Source organism: Salvia splendens, chromosome 14 (assembly GCF_004379255.2).
Source record: "Salvia splendens isolate huo1 chromosome 14, SspV2, whole genome shotgun sequence".
NCBI lineage: Eukaryota > Viridiplantae > Streptophyta > Magnoliopsida > Lamiales > Lamiaceae > Salvia > Salvia splendens.
Window position 1 is genome coordinate 899881 of NC_056045.1, and position 20010 is coordinate 919890.

At 37.1% G+C, this 20010-nt stretch overlaps 3 protein-coding genes across 5 annotated transcripts; 1 reads left to right on the forward strand and 2 right to left on the reverse strand.

Moving 5' to 3' along the window:
* Positions 1 to 3237, reverse strand: LOC121765744 (IST1-like protein). The gene is made up of 6 exons (XM_042161956.1): positions 3057 to 3237; positions 2579 to 2711; positions 2334 to 2437; positions 1257 to 1428; positions 1033 to 1173; positions 1 to 956 (listed from the first exon to the last, which is right to left on the reverse strand). Exons 1-6 carry the CDS (start codon positions 3098 to 3100, stop codon positions 102 to 104), a joined length of 1449 nt encoding a protein of 482 aa, XP_042017890.1. The 5' UTR covers positions 3101 to 3237; the 3' UTR covers positions 1 to 101.
* A 3944-nt stretch (positions 3238 to 7181) lies between these two features.
* On the reverse strand, positions 7182 to 10493 carry LOC121763266 (probable glucan 1,3-beta-glucosidase A). Its single transcript, XM_042159244.1, has 8 exons — positions 10212 to 10493; positions 9285 to 9404; positions 9010 to 9207; positions 8638 to 8802; positions 8376 to 8545; positions 8146 to 8295; positions 7555 to 7907; positions 7182 to 7464 (listed from the first exon to the last, which is right to left on the reverse strand). The coding sequence occupies exons 1-8, from the start codon at positions 10389 to 10391 to the stop codon at positions 7280 to 7282; spliced, it is 1521 nt and encodes a 506-aa protein (XP_042015178.1). The 5' UTR covers positions 10392 to 10493; the 3' UTR covers positions 7182 to 7279.
* Positions 10494 to 12867: 2374 nt separating this feature from the next.
* LOC121765761 (helicase sen1-like) lies at positions 12868 to 19772 on the forward strand. 3 transcript variants are annotated; one of them, XM_042161981.1, is made up of 9 exons: positions 12868 to 12977; positions 13983 to 14934; positions 15363 to 15545; positions 16094 to 16189; positions 16297 to 16459; positions 16565 to 16697; positions 16781 to 18556; positions 18636 to 19228; positions 19359 to 19772. In XM_042161981.1, the coding sequence occupies exons 2-8, from the start codon at positions 14157 to 14159 to the stop codon at positions 18933 to 18935; spliced, it is 3429 nt and encodes a 1142-aa protein (XP_042017915.1). In that variant the 5' UTR covers positions 12868 to 12977; positions 13983 to 14156; the 3' UTR covers positions 18936 to 19228; positions 19359 to 19772. The 3 variants fall into 3 exon arrangements, with proteins under 3 accessions (XP_042017915.1, XP_042017914.1, XP_042017913.1); XM_042161980.1 differs by having other exon boundaries at positions 12870 to 12977; positions 13742 to 14934; positions 18636 to 19268; XM_042161979.1 differs by having other exon boundaries at positions 12870 to 12977; positions 13742 to 14934.
* The last annotated feature ends 238 nt before the right edge of the window (positions 19773 to 20010 follow it).

Consider the following 20010-nt stretch of genomic DNA (forward strand, 5'->3'; position numbering starts at 1 on the left):
TACCATTAACACTACATGAAATACGTATAACAATAAAATAGGCGTTTAGATAGATTATTCATGCATAGCCATATGAATACATCACAGTTATGCAAAGACACTCACTTGGACTCTCTAGGCGACTGCGAATGAGCCCCGATGTTCGAGCCTTGAGATGTAAACAAGTTTGGGTATGAAAAATACGGTTCATCGTCCATCGATGGCAATCTCTGGGGTAGGTGAAGAGCATTGTCGTGTGGTGAAGAGGAATCAAATGACGAAGCAGGCGATAGCTGCTGAGATATCGTGTTGTTTTGACATCCGTCAATTTGGCTTGAGGAGGCCGAAGCACTGCCAGAGTCACCATTCAATGTGTTGGTGTCGTTATGCTGCTGAGGAGCTGAGAACTCATTGCTCCTTTTCTTGGAGAGCTCACTTATCCGGAGCTGAGCAATGCTGGCAGCTGAGCGTGCAGCTGCTGCAGCACGCTCAGCTGATTCAGCAGCTGCTCTAGCAGCAGCCAGCACATCCTCCAGATCCACGTGATCACCGTACACCTTTGAGGTAGCTGGAGACGGACTGTTCTCTCTCGCGGTTGCAGCAACTGTTTCTGATGATTGTGATGGAGGAGATATGAATGGCACGAATTGCTTCACTTCTGTAGGACCTGCTTGAGTATTCGGTGAAGCATCTTCCTTTGCAACTGATTTCTCTGAAACCACATCCCCAGACTCCGATTTGTTCAGTTCTTCTTGATCATCGTCTGATAGTGCAGATTCAGGGAAATGCAGCATCACTGGTGTTGAGACAACTGGCTTATTCGGATGTAATGGCTGCGTTGGGACATCTGGAAACTCCACAATGTCATAATCCGAATCCGAATCAGACTTTTCAAGGGCAGCAGGTTCTGGTGTCTCATTGTGCTTTTCTTTTGGGAGGGGCACTTTTGAAGCACTGACGAACTGCGATGGCCCATTCTGGAAAGGCGAAGGACGACACAAAAAATAAGATGAGGACACCGAACTGCAATCAAACAGCAGCTGTTAAACTTACCAGTAAGTCTTCGTGTGGCTTTAACAGTTCATTTTCTGTAGCGGTAGAATCCCAATCGAGCTGATGCTCTTCAGCAACTTCCTTTAGAAGATTCACTTTTACATCGGGTGCAGGAGCTCGGATTGATAGAAGCTCTATCAGCTGCAGTTAGAGAACAACGCATGAGGAACTGAATGAGGACTGAACCTGAATGGTTGTATTGAATCCAGCACAATTTTTCTAACCTGGCGATTGACACCACATTCGGGCATCAGCTCAGTTGCAGCAATTACAAATTCTTTACCGTATTTCCCTGCAAACAGTAGTTGTGCCTGTAGCAACTCTGGCAGATCGGCACACCTTGGTGCTGCAAAGCATACACTGGAAATTGCCTCTTTCAAGTCTAGAGGGCATTCCCTGATATACATCCAACACAAACATGATTGCCATAAGAAGAAATCTCACTCCAAACCTTTTTTAGGGGAACTGACAAAATGACAGAACCAGCATTCTCATAGAATGAAGAGCACTGTCTGAATATTCATTGCATAACTAATTATGTCATTCATGCTTTCTGCCTAAAATCACCCCTCAATACAAAGCAAGCATGTTTACGCTGACTTTGTCCCGCAACGTACAGATGGAAAGCTCAAAAGATGGCAAAAATACTTGCAAGATGGGAATGAGAACTAAAACCATCCCTTTGACATCCAGAGAACGTAAAAGAAAAATAAAAAAGGATGTCGATAAAATCAAGAGCTCTTATCCAGAATAGCTCTTTTTAGATTAATAAAACTTAATTGAAAAATTAAACTCATTAACTTATAATAGCCAATGTTATCAATCTCGTATGGCGGCCTATGGCGGTTTGCCTAAAAACCGCCACAGGGATATGGCGTATTAGTATGGCGGATATGGCGGTCAAAAATTAAATAAATAAAATAATACTTATATATTTATATATAATTCAAAAATTAAAAAATATTAAAAATATAACATCTAAAATACTTTAAACAATTAATAAAACATAATATACCACTCTAACCACCATGTTTCTTGCATAATGCCCTATTCCTAAATGCAGTACACACGCAATGTTGTCAAATGTCGGATATGGTGGTGCTATGGCAGCGACATGGTGCTATGGCGTTTCCACCACCGAACGCCATGCCATAGGCCATGGCGCCGCCATATCCGCTATTTGATAACATTGATAATAGCTAGCCAACACAAACAATGTTCAGAACCCATTATTACATTCTACTATCGTCAACTATTACTGATAAAGGAAATTACAAGCGTGAAAATGAGACATCAATTACCTTTGTGCTTCAATGATTGGAAGACGGACAGCAATGAGCTCGCAGAAGAGCTCAACTATTTCCTGTGCAGCCATCATCTTCTCTTCTCTTATAATATGCTCTACCTGAACACCAAAATTGATAACAAATTCATCACTCTGTCCAAAAACTCCAATCTTTCTCTGTGAAGATGAAAATAAAACAACCAAACATCTGCATAATTACAAGAAAACACCCAATTTAGAGAAAATGAAACATATCCATACGCGAATTCGAGCAGTGGCTTCTTGACCAGTTTCAAGCAGCTTAGCGATTTCCTTCCGCATCTGCTTTAGCTGAGCCTCTCTCCGGTTCCTCAGTAACTTAATTCGAGGAATCGTGAGTTTTAGCAAAGTTTTACTGTAAAAACACCAAACAGCTGCAATCAGACCGCATATTACCACAAATCACTACCAATCCTGTACGGAAATCCCTAAATCACTAAGCAATACAACAAATTAAACACGATTTAACCATCGAATCTACACGGATTAGCATCGACCATACATAATCCACTAAATTCACTACAGTAAAACCTCCAGAAACAGAGCATTCCAAGCTAAATAAAACCAATTTAACCACATCATCGGAATAAGATCTAGATCGAATTATCTGCAGTTTTCGAAGATAAAACCCTAAATTACAACCTATTTACAGACTTGCGAGTGACAAATTAAACAGTTGAAGGTAGAGATTGGGGATCACCATTTGGCGGCGTTGAATCGCTGCTTGAAGAAGGAATCCATCATCGACAGGCGGCGGAGCTGAATTCTTAGCTGGAAACGGCTTCTGATCGATTGCTATGAATGGGAATGAAATCTGCAACTGCTCCACCTTCTTCGCACCAATTGAGAGAGAGAGAGAGAGAGAGAGGCGTTTGCTTACTTACTATGTAAGGATATTTACCAGATATATTAATTGGATTTTCATTTTCTCATTAAATAATACACTCCGTAGTAATAGTATTTCCTAAATTATAGAAGTAATAATAAAATAAAGTTACATCTCTTTTTTTGTTACAATAAAATTTCATCTTTTAGTCATAGATTGTTAATTTGAATTTTTTGTGGAATGCGTATGTCACATTATTTGTGAGCAAATTCTCAAAGACTGGCTTATGGTACAAAATTATAAATAAGTTTTTTTTTTGAAATGTATGGAAAATTAATCAAATCTTGAAATTGTAATTAATGATATTTCTTAATTGTGTAAAAGTGAGCGACGGAGGTCATTAATTTTAATCTTTTCATCTCAAACTCACAATCAACACTATATATAGGGAGAAAAATTATCAACGAATAATTTGAGTAAATTGAGTATTATCAACGAATTAAGTATCTAAAACACGGCAATTTTAAAAATAAGTTCAACGAGTAAATTGAGTATTATCAATGAATAAGAAACAAAAAACGCCATTTATGCCAACTAATTATCTCAACAAATTAAACTTCGAAAAAATAAGTCTCCCAAAAAAACTACTAGAAAATTTCTAACAAACTAATTGAAGAGTGAAAAATTATGCAAAAATCAAAAGTTCCCGATAATAAAGGGTAAGGCCGAGGCAAAGAAAATAAAGCTATAAAAGATGGTCGGACTAGCACAACTCGAACTAGAAGGTGTTGGAGCCGGTGCACTGGCCGGCACGTCAGAGGTGGGAGACGGTGGCTCTGAGATGGCGGACGGCGGCGGAAGGGGAGCAGCTTCTAAACACAAATGGCATTACCTTGTAAGTTATTGTATGCAAAATAGATTGCTATAGTATATATTGAGAAATACATTGATTTATGCTAAAATATTTTATCTTGAATGAAATGGATCGGGTAAATGTCACGTGACGTGGTACATATATATGTGACATGAAAAATTATTTATATTTTTGAAAAATAAAATAAACAAGTAAATAAATGAAACGTGTCACACAATTATAGAGTACTTGGTATTACTATTTCAGTATAAACTAAAAATCTTCAATCAAAACTAAAAAATATACCTGGAGATCCATTGGGCGTGTTAGCAAATGAAATGAAAAACAAAAATCATTAAATAAATAAAACTAATAGTAAAATAACTTGCTTCGATCTTCCATAAATAAAGAGAAACACAACATTTCACATTTCACCACTACTGATTTAAATATATATGGTCGATGATTCAAATCATCTAGTACAGTGGCGGATCCAGGACCCGAAAATGGCGGGGGCGAAACTTATATTTAAATATTAAATATTTAATTTAATATTATTTTTAATAATAAAATAAATAAATATTATATTAATATTTAAGTAGCACTACTGCACTAGCTTCATTAATAAAATATAAACATGCTTCAGCTTGCAAATATGTATTATTCATTTTAAAATAAAAAATTATATAAATATAAACATGCTTTAGCTTGCAAATATGTATTATTCATTTTAAAATATAAAATTAGTGTAAATATATGTACATTTAATCACTGTAAATATTATATACAAAAGTGATATAAGTAGAGCACTAAATATTTATATTTCAAAAATATTTAAAATGTTTATTTTGTTACATAGAGAATAATTAAGATGCATGGATCAAATTATAAGTACTTTAGGATAAAAAGACTTTAACACAAAATTAAAAATGATTTTAACTAAAGAATAAATATAACAACATAATATATGCAACTTAGTAGTATTTAAAGGTATTATTTTGATAATTAGAAGAAATATGAATTGATAAAATAAAAAATGAAAAATGAAAATAAATATGTTTTTGTTGAGGATTGAACCATAGACATCTTAGTTAAAAATCCAACAACCAAACCATTGGACTACTACATTTTATATGACATTTATTGAAAACGAAAATATTTCTACACTCTACGGAGGGGGCGGATATCCTATTTTCGGATTGATTCAATGAAAAATTTAGGCTCTCCGGACGGTCGGGTAGGGGCGACCGCCCCCACCTGCCCCCGCCTGGATCCGCCTCTGATCTAGTATATGCATGAACGTGAGAGAGTGAGAGCAAAAAAAAATTAATCTAAAAGCACATATAGAGCATTATAGAACAAATTATGTGAGACAACAAAGAATAACTCATTTTGATTGATAAGATGATTCCTCTCTAAGTCTCTAACTATTACGTCGAGGATTGTATGTGTGAGATGCATATCTCAGCCTCCTATATGTTGGCAATTGAAACTAAAAAATAACATATAACTGTCCCACATCGGTGTTAAAACAAAACTGAAACTAGTATATAAATCTCATGGGCCACTCCTCCTATCACCAATTAGTTTTATGATGGAACCCATGGATTTCTATCACTATATAACTATTTGATCGATGATTTAAGTAAGTCATGATCTAGATGTGTGTGAGAACAAAAACATCAAATTAATATTAGGTCAAGAATTCAAATCACCAGATACGAATAAACGTGTGTGAGAGAGAAAGAGAGAGACCATTGCAGTTAGTGACAGCAGGTGTAGCAACACCACAATACAACGGCAAATCACGAGCCCTAGACATGTCGACGACGACGCCCATGTTGGCAGCGGTCGCCAACGCATCACACACACAGTCAGCATTCGTTCGCACCAAATTCCAAAACCCAGCGCAACACGCGGCGCGTGGCGCCGTTTCTGGGCCGCCCGCCGCCAAGAATCCCATGCAGTCCACCATGCCGGACACCAGCGGCGAGCAGTCCGGGGCGGCAGCGTCGCTCACGAATGCCGCCGCCGCGGCAGCCCACATTGCTATAATTAAAGAGAAATTCATCATTTTTTATTTGTTCTCTAGAGAAGAGTGGGTGATGAGTGTAGTGAAAAAAAATGAGATTTTGGTAGTAAAATGTTTGTTTGATTTATGTGTTTGTAATATACTCCGTATGATGATATTTATAAAGTTGTAACGTTGTTTGTTGAGATAAGTTGGGAGTGTGTAACGTTTGACTCTCTAAATTTTAACTACTAATTAGAATTTGTCGATTTTATTAGTCTTCAATCTTCATAGGATTTTGGATTCTATTTTTGCGTAGCTTAGTTAATACTTACTATATATTTGGCTTTTGTAACAAAAATGTAGGAAATTGTAGTTAATATTACAAGAAAAAGTAGTATCACTAAACAAACATTGTATAGTTAATATAAACAAGAAAGTAGTTAATATTAGTGCTTAATTGGCTATTATCTTGTGAATTTTCTTCAAAATTAATTACTCCCCCGTCCCAGTTAAGATGACCCCTTTCATTTTTCTCACGAAAAAGCCATAATAAATATTTAAAGTGGAGGGAAAGTAAATTAAAAGAGAGAATAATATGAAAGAAACTCTTTTCTACATTATTCTTTCTCTAGCTTTACTTTTCCACCACTTTAACTATACATTATGATTTTTTAAATTACGTGTGAAAAACGAAATGGATCATCTTAAATGTGACAAAGAGACGAGTAATATGTATCTGTGTAGTAAAGTTGTACGGCGAAGTCTTTGTGTTTGTTTCTATATTTAGTTGGAAAAAATCATTATAGTCATATATAGTGTCAGTAATAAACAAAAGCCAGCAATTTTGTATGGTTCTACATATTTCTCACTATGTATTTTTTAAAAAGATTGCAATTATGCTTTTTAATTGATTTGATTTTACAATGTAATCGACACTAAGTAAAAGTTTTCATCATGATCGTGACCATCAAAATCATAACTTTTGATGTAGTTTAAAAAATAGGATAGTTCTTACAAAAAAAATGAATTTATAATTCAAATAGTAAGAACATAAATTTTCATTTTATTTTTTGTTTAAAACAAAATTCCTGACTCGGTCGCTTTCTGTAAAAGGGATAAAACAAAATGTATATATGATAAACACTTCCATAAATTTCATAAAACAATATAGTATATGGTTTGTTCTATTCATTACATTATGTATACAACAAACACTAAAATTTCCCTTCGTTATGAGAGCTGCATATAGTTGTTTTCTACCATCCATTTGAAACTCCAATACTTCTCCTCACACTTATACGACCAATAAGCCCACCCAAATGTAGCTTTCCCATACACTTCTAACTGAGCCTTTGCAAATCTCTGATAATCTTCCTTTTTAGTATCGTTCAAATACAAATCAGCAGTCCATTCTCCTGCAATTCCGTATATAGCGCAGTTAGCTCAGTCGATAATGATCAATCCGCCCAGAAAAATAAAATGAGAAAGCATTTTATTGAACATACCAACAAAGATTAGAGGGCCACCATCGCGAGTCACTTCTTTCAACTGCTTCGACCTTTTCTTGTAGATGTAATCTGCGTTCTGCCTACCGTTCATGCTCTGGAAGTAGTCTGAATAGCGGTTGTAGTAATGCACGTCTATGACCGAGTTGCTAAGTCCTGTGGCGAAGGGGAGGAGCTCGGTGCTGTTGGCTAACCCCAAGCGATTTGAGAGGATCACGTAGGTAGTAGCTGTGTATGTTCTGACTGCATCATATCCTGCTTGATAGTACTGCATTAAGGTATGCAGATGGACACCGGGAGCGGATGGCTCATTCATTAACTCAATTGCTGCAAGACTCGGGTGATCGCAGTACCTGCACGTAAGAAACTTGTGTTTAAGTTTGTGATAATCGGGTGCATATCACTTTCTAGCATAAAGTATGTGTACTTTTTTGTTTTTCAGACATGTCATACCCCTTCTTGTTATGATAGATCAGTAGTACCTAATAATTTGACTATGTTTTCGAATTTAAGATGGGTGGGCCACTTTCTGGTACTGAAAAGATGGTGTGGGGATTTTTTTAGTAGATCTTAAGAAGAGAAATATATAACCTTTGTGCTAAGAATTCAATGACTGAAACAGTTTCCAGAATTCGGGATTCATCCCACTCGATAAATCCATCTCGTGATCCACTATGGTGATCGCCATTCTGTGATCCTGGAACTGCGTGAAGATCCAGTATGACCTTCATATTGTGGTTACTGCAAAAAAATCAACGACGATGGTATTTTACTTTAATGGAAGAGACATGTTAAACAGGTATGAGGGAAGAATGTCCTACCCAGCCCATGCGAAAGCATTGTCTAAAGCTTGCAAAGACCCCCCAACAAACGGTTTCGGTGGAAAGGGGTCGTATTTGATCCACCAGCCAACAGGAATTCTAACAGCATTGAGACCATGCTGTGACATGAATCTGAAATCATCTTCGACAATGTAGGTGCTCCAGTGATTCTGCGATTATTAGAGAGTTTAGCAATGTTCACTTGTTTCGTATGGCTGAGGATTAGTTTGTTGAGAAGATATAGCAGAGTTAAATGGTCCACCTTCATTATTTTAGGGGCTTCGTCTGGACCATAACCGTTGGTTAATTGGTATTCCCCTTGTAACGTCTTGATAATATGCATTTCGAAAACAGAGGGATCTCCATCCCCCCATTCGTCGTAAGAACTTCCCAAGTAATCGGCCACCACATAGTTCTCCATAATTGCCTTTACACGACAATCAAATGCATATGAGAAAAAAACTAAACAAAAAAAAAAAAAAGAAGAATGTAAATGCGTTTATCCTCCATAATTTGAGCATTGAGGATAGTTCTGATTATTTATACAAAGCTATTGGAAGCTGTCAAGTAATACATATAAGGAGTTATTGAGATGTTTGTAGCTGCAAAATATATTTGTACAAGAGATAATTACCTGAAGATAAAGATTATTTGATGCAACTATACGCACTCTGCTCGGATTATCTGCATTTTGTACAATTGTGAAGGTTTCATTTGGCCCCGGTTCAGCTGCACGCGCAAACACTTTAATCCCTTCACCTTCATCAGCAAGCCCAACGAAATCTTTGTTGGAAACTCTAAAATTGAAGGTGGTTTCATTAATTCGCCATAACTGCATATTTAAGTGAATACATAGAAATGTGAGACCAACCTGTAGGAAGAAAAGAAACAAGAAACAAGAAAACTGACCCTGAAAGTTTCCCAGCTTCTGGGATTACGACGGTTGGCTACCAGTGCTGAACCGCCCCCTTTTTCTGCGCACAGATACTTGTTGAGGCTGACAGACTTAAAATGCACTTGAGTTCCATCCTGATGAAATTTGAAACATGAGTTCTAAAATTACACCTCTCTTTGACATTTATACCAACTTCTGTTTGTAAGTACCGATGTAGGAAGGGAAGAGAAGAAGATGATATGTTCTTAAACTGGAATTATACTCTTTTACTTGACATTACACAAAGAAATCTAATTAAATCAAGCAAACGGCTCTCACTTCACACTCCCAAGCATTTCACAATTATTTGTAGCGATCACAATTTAGTCATACTAATATACTTAATTTTGGGAGGTAACTTTGTTTCCAGCCACCAATTTTCTCAGAGATGAATCAGTGAGAAGCAAATCAATGAAATTCTACTATGAGTTTAGACTATCTTCATTTCACTTCAGTTGATAGTTAAATGACACACTGAGACAGTAAAAAATGTTTACAATCACTTCGGAATTCATCAATGTAAGTTATACTAAGTGTGAAATGAAGCGCAACCGCAATTTAACCTAATATTAGACCAACAAACACAAATTCGCATATTTTCATTAGAATACACCAACAACCTTACCTACACCCAACTTGCAGTATAAAACCTCTTTCCCAAATTGGCATCTTAGAACCATTTGCAATGTTGTGAATCACAGCTCCATTTCCTAATGTGGAAATTAGTATCTAAACTACAGTTTCCCCAAATCGATGATGATATGCTACTACTAGTTTACCCAATTATATAAATTGCAGTAAACTACGAGCTAAATTATAAACAAATCACGAATTAAATTCCTCTAGATTCTGATCAAATAAAATTCAACCGATAGGAGTATTAAAATACCCCAAACACACACCAGCAGATCCTTATTGGGAATGCCGTCGAAGAGCGACGACGTCATCCAGCCTTCGGTCACGAGCCACCCCCCCAAATTCGCCGCTTTAAACGGCAGCAGCTCTCCGCTGCCGCATTGAGCTAGAAGCCATGCGAGCAAGCTCAAAACCGCTGCAAACTGATGCAGCTGCTGCCTTTTCATCTCGGAATTTCCTCAGCTGATTGATGAATTTTTGTGCTTTAATTTTAATCAGTTGATACTGTTTATAAAGAGAGTGAAAACAGTAAAGAAGAGAGAAAGACAAGTTAGTGTGGAAGTGGAGGGAAAAGAAAAACAAATAATTAAATTAAATAGAAAATGGAGCCGTTGGAGATTTCGACAAGATAATCAGGGCCGTTGATTGGTGTTAATGATTTAGATCACCGCACACATTGAATCATTTGATGAGTGGCTATGGTAGACCACACCACCCAAACATTGAATCATTGATGAGTCGCTAATGCCCGCAGGGGCGTAGCGCAGTTGGCAACGGAGGGGCAGATCTTACTGCAATTGATGAGTTACTACTATCTTGAGGGCAAATGCACATTTTCAAAATTTTATATCAATAACTATTTTTCTTCAAAGTTGTGAATTTATTTTAAATTAACTTTTTAATGTCTCCTCTCATTATTTCAAAATTTGTTTATAATATATTTTTGCCTCTCGTGACTCACTTTAGAAGCACAATTTGGTCCATCATTGTGTTTCCTCCCCCTTTTATTTTTCTCTTTTTACTCTTTCTTTGGAATTTTTGTTCCTTTTCTCTTTTTTTCCCTACTTTTAATTTGACGCCTTTTTATGTTTCTTTTCTTTTTGAATATTAATTATTGTTATTCAGAAATAATTTGTTTCATATTACACTAATATGTTGTGCCTATATTTTTATTATTTAAAATAAATATTGTGTGATGTAGATATTATAAATATTTCAATTTTGATTTATTTTGTTTTTAATTTTCACGTGTTTTATTGGAGTAGTAGAACTAGTACTTTTTTTTATCAGTTTTAATGGGCTAAGAAAGCTACACATTTCCTCACTTTGGGCTTGAGAGCCCAGTAAATATGATAAATGTAATTGGGCCTAGAAATCTGACCTTAGACCTAATCCACCTACTTTGAATATAATGATAAGACAAGAATTCCCCTAAAATGTACAAAACCAAATAGAAATAGCCTGTTAAAAATAACCCAATTATTACATCTCAAGAAATAGTTAATTTTTTGGACGTGTTTTAATGTATTCACAGCCCAGAAATATGTGGGCCTTAGAAAATGACAGCCCAAACAAGGCCACGTCGAGTGGGCTTCTAGCAAATCCGAGATTTGATCGAACCGAAATATTGACAATCCAATCCAACACAAAGTCCAAGCATATGCACAATCGAAGGAGCCCGTGAGATAGTAAAAATAAGACATAAATTGCATCCTTGTTAGAAAAATTATTAGATCAATATTGCATAAATGAACAAAATATATGTATCAAAATAATCGAATCGGACAAAATTCGGATTATTAAATTCGATTTGTCTTTTTTCGATCTGATCAAATTCTTTTTATTCCGGATTATGATTCAGTCTACATTGAAACTCTTAACTTTGTAAATCAAAATATTTAAATTATAGTATTCTATTAATTGCTACTACTACGCACATTAAATTATATGCCCGTGAGATTAGTTAAAATAAGACATAAATTGCATGGTTGTTAGAAAAATAATTTGATCAACATGACATATATGAAAAACACTTATGTAATCCAAATAATCGAACCGGACAAAAATCGGATTATTAAATTCGATTTGTCTTTTTAGAAAAACAATCGCATGTTTGCTAGAAAAACAATTAGATCAACATGACATAAATGGATAAAACGTATGTAATCCAAATAATCGAACCGGACAAAAATCGGATTATTAAATTCGATTTGCCCTTTTAGAAAAATAATCGCATGCTTGTTAGAAAAACAATTAGATCAACATGACATAAATGAACAAAGCGAATGTAATCAAAATAATCGAACCGAAAAAAATCAAATTATTAAATTCGATTTGTCTTTTTAGAAAAATAATCGCATGCTTGTTAAAAAAACAATTAGATCAAGATGACATAAATGAACAAAACATATGCAATCAAAATAATCGAACCGGACAAAAATTGAATTATTAAATTCGACTTGTCGTTTTAGACCTGATCAGATTCTTTATGTTCAGAGTAGACTTAGAAGTTCAGTTTGCATTGAAATTCTTAACGTTATAACCCAACATATTTAAATTATAACTACTACTACTAAATACATTAAATTATATTTAAATTAAATATTTAGTCAAACAATTACGTAAGTATACACACTAACTATTTTTTTGAAGTTGGATTTTTCGGATTTTTTACAAAAGAAAAACTCGGATATTAATTTATGTTCCGGATTAGGTTGTATAACGGAAACGTGAGCGAATGCTGATTCATAAAAACAAAAATCAAGTTAAAAAAAACAAAAACCAAGAAATTCAATCCTAATTAATTTAGGTTAAGCATATTTTTCTATCCAAATACGGAAAAATTACTAAAACACCCTCGGGTTCCATTCGTTCCCTATAAATAAACCGCTCGAATTCGGATTCTCTCACAAATTCTGATGAATGCTCTCTTCTTCTCTCTGTACATCGCAGTATAGATACGATTATACATACATCTGACGTATTCTTTACTCAATAGCTTGACTCAGAAGGAGTATTCATTGCAATTGGAGGTATAATACAATCTCATTTTTGAGCTGATGATGTGTGGTAGAGTAGCGAATCAGCTTGAATGGCGAAGTATATGTTGTTAATTTGATTGGAAAATGGACCGTAGGAGTAATCCGATGAGTTTTGAGATTGATTTTGAGCTTATTGATTCATTATCTGGAATTTGAACTTTTTTTGTGGATTTCGCACGATTTAGTTGTGATGAATGGTGTTGTTTTTTCGGTTTATTGATTTGTTTGAATTTTTGTTTGATAATGTGGAGTGAATTGGCTACTAGTAGAGGAAGGTTGTCTGGTTATTAATCTGGTTATTGATTTATAGTTGAGAAATGGAGGTCTGCTGCATCTTAGGCATTGTATATGTACATTTTGGATCGTGCTTGGTCATAATTAGAGGTTGAAATTTGTCCACAGGGTTGTGAAGTATGGTATTTTGAGCATGATTGTACAGTTATTTAATTTCTTGATATTTCTTGTCTATTGTCTTAATTTTTTGTCAGCAAGATAGACCCTAACTGTTATTCTGTGGTATGCAATGCACACTGTTGTGAGCAAGATTGGGTAGTTATCAAGTTTCTTGTCAATCTTTGAATGATGTGAAAGAGAAGTTTTGTTAAATGAATAAATTTGTTGGATTGATGATTCTTTGGCCATTAAAAATAGCAAATGTATGATCTAGTGTGTGTCTTTCTTAGTCAGGGCTGAGTATTTTGTTTGGTGATTATGACTAAGCATTCTTACAAATTTTATTTCCAAATTTGATGCAGAGGTGCTTTTGTTAGGCATTCGAGAAGTCTGAGTATTTGTGCTGAGTAGATCTTTGGTTGGCATGTTATATTCTTTACTAATAGAATATCCAACTAAAATTACCAGTATACATATATAGACAATTTTGTTTGCTTGTTTGCAACTATTTGTGAAATGGGCTCAAAAGGAAGACTAATAGTTGATCTTAATGAACCGACTACTGAAAATGAAGATGATATTGATAGTGTTGTCTGCTTCCAGACTCAGGAGGCCATTCCACCCTCAAATATTGAAAGGAAAGATTTATTTGTGGCACCAGCAGGTCCTATTGGTGATCAGGATTCTGAGAAAGAAGAGGGTGAATGGTCTGATGCAGAGGGCTCAGCTAATGCTTCAATTGGTTTACATACACAAGAGAGAGGCCAAGTTGCATTGATGCAAAATAGTGCATGCCCAAAGGGGGTAGTGAGTATTGCATTAGATACTGAAACAACTGATAAGAAAATCAATAAAGCTAAAGATGGTGAAGAACATTCTGCTTCAGAGCCTAAACCAAGAATATCCAGAGGAAATGAAGCAACTCGTTCATTGAGGCCTGTAAATAATCTTGGGAAACGCCCGAAGCCTGACCAGCGGAAGGAAGTAATGTTGGGAAAGAAGCGTGGCAGGCAGACCATGTATCTCGAGCTAGAAGATGTGAAGCAAGTCGGTGCTTCGAAGGCTTCAACTCCTACTAAGCAGATACCTGCACCACGAGCACTATTGAGAAGAGTAAGGGAAACCAATTCTGTGCTACCATCTGCTGATAGTGGGGAAAAGCAAGCACAATCTGTAATTGGGGATCCAGAAAAGGATGATCTATTGACTCATAAAGGCAATGATTTTGCAGAGTCAAATGATTGTAAAATCGAGAGTGATGAAAACAGTAATTCTGCGATTCCTGGACCTCCGGGAACATTAAATGGCTCGATAGATCTTCCTTTGCAAGTCCAAACACCACTTGTTTCTAGTCAAAGTTCTTCGAAGCATCTGCCTAATATAAAGCAACTTAGTCAGTGTTCTGGTAGGAAACCAGCAGTCCGTGGTTATGCTCATCCTAAATTAGCTGTAAAAGGACATCTTTCCAAGAAGCAAAGTTTTGTTAACATTCAAGATTCATCAGTGGAACGCCTATTGCGAGAGGTGACTAGTGAGAAATTTTGGAATCACCCAGGTAATGTGGTATCTCATATTAATTCTTGCACGTTAGTATGTCTATCCTAATGGTTATCTGTCTCCTTTCCGTTTTCTGTGTTATGTTTTCCTCTGTTTTTTACTATGAAGTTGCTACTCATGATCAAAATTGCTAGGTAGTTTGACACTTCTGTTCACATATAGTCTATCTTGAAAATTTCTTTTATGAAATGGCTCACATCATATCTTATTAGAATAATCTTCTATAATTTTTCAATACTCTGAAATGAACTTCAGAAAATTTAGGAGTGAGTTTTGGAGAGTGTCTAATGAAGACCGTGAACTGCAGCCAGTGTTCTGAAGCTTTTACCTCAACCTTCTGCAATTTTTTTTATGAAAACGACAATGCACTGTTACACATGCATTTTATTTGTTTGCTTACGCATATTTTATTTCTGAAATCAACAGATGAACAAAAGCTTGAGCGTGTTCCAGGTCGCTTTGATTCAGTAGAAGAGTATATTAGGGTGTTTGAGCCTTTGCTCTTTGAAGAATGCAGAGCACAGCTTTACAATAACTGGGAGGAGTCTTCAGAAATGGCTTCAAGCCATGTTAGGGTGGTCATAAAAAGCATTGAACGACGTGAAAGGGGTATTTCCTTATTACTTCTCCTTCTGCACTAGATCCTTAAATTGGTCTGATATTCAGTAAATGGAAGCTCTACATCTCTAATTTGATATGTCTTCATTGAGTTCAACAGTATATGCTCATTGTGCCATTGTGTGTTAATTGGACTATTATTAAGCTTTCTTAAAATACTGATCCTAGGTTATTGCTACTCCTTGCTTTTTTCCTTGCTACACACATTTTTCTCCTTACAAGATAACTGTATGCATAAGATGATGTCAAACTCCACATACAAGATTATGGCTCATGCTTTCATTTTACTGTATGTTTTAGTTGTCTTGCCACTCATTTCAAGATATTCTGTGTTACCTGCGTCTAGGCATCCTCTGTCTTTAAAGTCTAAGATGCAGTATTTGTATGTTCTGTCCTGACAGCACAAGGTTATCATTCTTGATATTGGGGATTTGTTTCAAATGTAGTTTTCCTTTATTGTTCTTCTGGGAGAGACACATACTAGCCACAGCTTTTAATCTGGTTCAACTTTTGTGTTGGTTGTTGGTTCATTTTCACAGGATGGTTTGATGTGGTATTAATGCCACCATATGAATACAAATGGACATTTAAGGAAGGGGATGTAGCAGTTCTTTCAATGTGTATGCCTGGAGCAGGTTTTGCAAATTATTATTAATACTCTGAGTTTCTTCTTTATTCTGACTTAAGTTCTTCAAAAGAAAAAAACCATATGTTTACATGTTTCTCTGTTGATGCAATCCAGCTAATGCTAGGAGGAATGGTCCCTCACCTCTTGAAGATAAGGAGAAGCCAGAAGTTAATGGGCGTGTTGCAGGTACAATGAGGAGATACATGCCTATTGGTAACCAAGGACATACAGGAGTCACCCTTCACTTTTTTGTTGGCGATAACTACAACTCCAGCAGGTGAGCGATGCTTTTTTGCCTTACATGGTTTCTGTGGCCAGCCACACAATTTTCTGCATCAGCAACTGATTTCCTCTCCTTTTACTTTTTTTTTTCAAAACACAGCAAGAATGATGATGATCATATTTTGCGGAAGCTCAGCCCTGGTGATCTCTGGTATCTGACTCCTCTTGGTTCTTTGGCGACAACACAGCGAGAATACATTGCCCTGCATGCGTTCCGGCATCTTCACGCTCAGGTTTTATTTGAAATTCAGTTATGTAGATGATAAGATGGACCACATTATGTTTTTATGTTGACAATTATCATACACTCTTGCAGATGCAAAATGCGATTATTCAACCTAGTCCTGACCAGTTCCCAAAATATGAAGAGCAACCACCTGCAATGCCTGATTGCTTTACACCAAGCTTTGTTGAACATCTACGCAGGACGTTTAATGGACCCCAGCTAGCTGCAATTCAATGGGCTGCAATGCATACTGCTGCTGGTATGTCAAGTGGTGTGGCAAAGAAGCAAGACCCGTGGCCTTTTACTTTAGTTCAGGGCCCTCCTGGTACTGGTAAAACACATACTGTGTGGGGGATGCTTAATGTGATCCATCTCGTCCAATATCAGCGTTACTATGCTGCATTGCTAAAGAAATTGGCACCTGAAAGTTATAAGCAGGTTGATGAGAGCAACTCAAACAGTACGGTGGCTGTGGTCTCTGGTTCAATTGATGAAGTTCTGCAGAGCATGAGTCAGAATCTCTTTCGAACTCTTCCAAAACTCTGCCCAAAGCCTAGGATGCTTGTCTGTGCTCCCTCAAATGCTGCAACCGATGAACTTCTTGCACGTGTCCTTGACCGAGGATTTATTGACGGGGAGATGAAAATTTATCGAGCTGACGTTGCTCGAGTTGGTGTGGATTCTCAGAATCGGGCAGCTCAGGCAGTTTCTGTTGAAGGAAGAACTGAGCAACTTTTGAAAAAGAGTCGTGAGGAAGTGTATGGCTGGATGCATAGTTTGAGGCTTCGTGAGACTCAGTTATCCCAGCAAATTGCATATCTGCAAAGAGAACTTAATGTTGTTGCTGCCACTGGTCATGCACAAGGATCTGTTGGTGTTGACCCTGACGTTCTTATGGCCAGAGACCAAAACCGAGATAGGTTACTTCAAAACCTCGCTGCAATAGTTGAAAATAGGGACAAAGTACTAGTTGAGATGTCCCGATTGCACATTTTAGAAGGGAGGTTTCGAGCTGGTGGGAACTTTAATTTCGAGGAAGCCCGTGCGGATCTGGAAGCAAGCTTTGCTAATGAAGCTGAAATTGTTTTTACTACAGTTTCAAGCAGTGGGCGCAAGCTGTTCTCTCGTCTAACTCATGGCTTTGACATGGTTGTGATCGATGAAGCAGCTCAAGCCAGTGAAGTAGGAATACTGCCACCACTTTCCCTCGGTGCAGCTCGCTGTGTTCTTGTCGGTGACCCTCAGCAGCTCCCTGCTACTGTCATCAGTAAGGCAGCTGGAACCTTGTTATATAGTAGAAGCCTTTTTGAGAGGTTCCAGCAAGCAGGTTGCCCGACAATGCTGTTATCTGTGCAGTATCGAATGCACCCATATATTCGGGATTTTCCTTCAAGGCACTTTTACCAAGGGCGCCTGACAGATAGTGATAGTGTTGCTTCTCTTCCAGATGAGGCATATTACAAAGATCCGCTGCTGAGGCCTTATATATTTTTTGATATTGCTGTTGGTCGAGAATCTCATCGAGGGGGTTCTGTCTCCTATCAGAACACACTAGAAGCACAGTTTTGTGTTCGTCTATATCAGCACATTCAGAAAACTATCAGATCGTTAGGTGTCAGGAGGGTGTCGGTTGGCATAATCACTCCATACAAACTGCAACTGAAATGTCTTCAACGGGAGTTCAAGGATGTTTTAAATTCAGAAGAAGGACGAGATGTCTATATTAATACTGTGGATGCTTTCCAAGGGCAAGAGCGTGATGTCATTATAATGTCTTGCGTTCGGGCTTCAAGTCATGGTGTTGGTTTTGTTGCAGATATTCGCCGCATGAATGTTGCTCTTACTCGTGCAAGAAGAGCCTTGTGGGTAAGTATTTTTTTAGTCCTTATCAATCCAATGTAGTTTCTTCTCTCATCTCCTCACCCGGCTTTGGCACAATTTGCAGGTGATGGGAAACGCAAAAGCGCTGGTGCAGTCTGATGATTGGGCTGCACTAATTAATGATGCCAAAGCTCGAAACTGTTACTTAGACATGAATTCTCTGCCTAAAGAATTTGTTTCCGAGCCTTCTACTTATGGTGCGTTTTCATCCACGATCTCTAATGCAAGGGGTTTGGGATCCGGGCCGAGTTATAGACCACAGGAGTCATATTCGAATTTCGGACCTTCAGAAGTGGATGCGAAGTCAACTTTACCTTATATTTCTCGACTTGGAAGTCATCGGTTCATGAGGCCAGGAACATAAATTCTTACATGAGTTCGATGATAGCTGGAAAATGAATGCTTCCGAAGGCGGCTGGTGTTTTGAGAAAGCAAAAGCTTGAATGCGGCAGCTGTTGCAAAGATGCAAATACCAATTCTCCACTGTCCTCGGATTATTGCTACTGGAATCCTTCTCTTCCTGAGATGTTTTTATAATCGAAAGGGAAGAAGTTTGAGTGCGTAGTCCTGTCTCGTGTTCCAGCTTCAAAGATGTTCAGAGTGGAGGGGTCCAAATGGCCGGGCGACTGCATTTTCACTGAAGGATTCCGAGCTCAGGTCGTGCCTCGACGCCTCAATATGTGTCTCGTCTGAAGTGGTTAATAAATGCATAGAATTTTATGATATTGCATCATCTATTATGACATACTCTGTCTCCAAAAACTCACTTCCGTTACGTGGATTGCAGTGATTGCTGAGAGGCCGGAGCGTTCATCTGCTAAGTATGCCCGAGCTGCTATACTTCCTCGCCTGAAAATGATCTCGGAGATGGAGGGTAATGGTGATAATGTTATCGAAGATGGCTCACATCTGAGCTGTTGGATTTGCTTCAAGGCTGCACGGTGGTGAAACCATGCCGGCATTTGACCTGAGGCAACCCCCGACTTTCAAGATCAGGGCTTGCCCACAAGGAACCAGAGGCGAACCGGTCGCCTCATGTCCCTATGAAAAATGAGGCCCCAAATATGCATGCGATTTTTCTGTTAATGATTATATGGTTTGTAAAACTAGTTAAATATTATGCAGTTCACTTTGAAATAATTTATGTATTTAAACCTTTTGGTTTGTATAATATTTTCCCAGCATTTTTCTTTCTATCCAATGCCTAAGCTTTTACTGCTAATTTTTTACTTTCTCATTTACTGTGTTCTGATTATATTTGTTACGATATGCTATTTCTTCCGTTTCTTATTAATTGAATTATTTTTCATTTAAAAAGTTCTAAAATAATAGAATCATTTCTATTTTTAGCAAAAAGTAATACCCCTCCGTTCCACTTAAGTAGAAGCATTTCGATTTCATCACTCGTTTTGAAAAAATAATACTACTCTCTCTAGTCA

Coding starts and splice junctions, on each gene's coding strand:
- LOC121765744 (XM_042161956.1), bottom strand. CDS start 3,100: ATGATGGATTCCTTCTTCAAGCAGCGATTCAACGCCGCCAAATG. Junction 2,438..2,578: donor AAGCCACTGCTCGAATTCGC/GTATGGATATGT, acceptor TTTGGTGTTCAG/GTAGAGCATATTATAAGAGA. Junction 957..1,032: donor AGCCACACGAAGACTTACTG/GTAAGTTTAACA, acceptor TCGCCTTTCCAG/AATGGGCCATCGCAGTTCGT.
- LOC121763266 (XM_042159244.1), bottom strand. CDS start 10,391: ATGAAAAGGCAGCAGCTGCATCAGTTTGCAGCGGTTTTGAGCTTGCTC. Junction 8,546..8,637: donor AAGCCCCTAAAATAATGAAG/GTGGACCATTTA, acceptor TAATAATCGCAG/AATCACTGGAGCACCTACAT. Junction 7,908..8,145: donor ATTGAATTCTTAGCACAAAG/GTTATATATTTC, acceptor TCTTACGTGCAG/GTACTGCGATCACCCGAGTC.
- LOC121765761 (XM_042161980.1), top strand. CDS start 13,896: ATGGGCTCAAAAGGAAGACTAATAGTTGATCTTAATGAACCGACTACT. Junction 16,460..16,564: donor GATAACTACAACTCCAGCAG/GTGAGCGATGCT, acceptor TTCAAAACACAG/CAAGAATGATGATGATCATA. Junction 18,557..18,635: donor GTGCAAGAAGAGCCTTGTGG/GTAAGTATTTTT, acceptor CACAATTTGCAG/GTGATGGGAAACGCAAAAGC.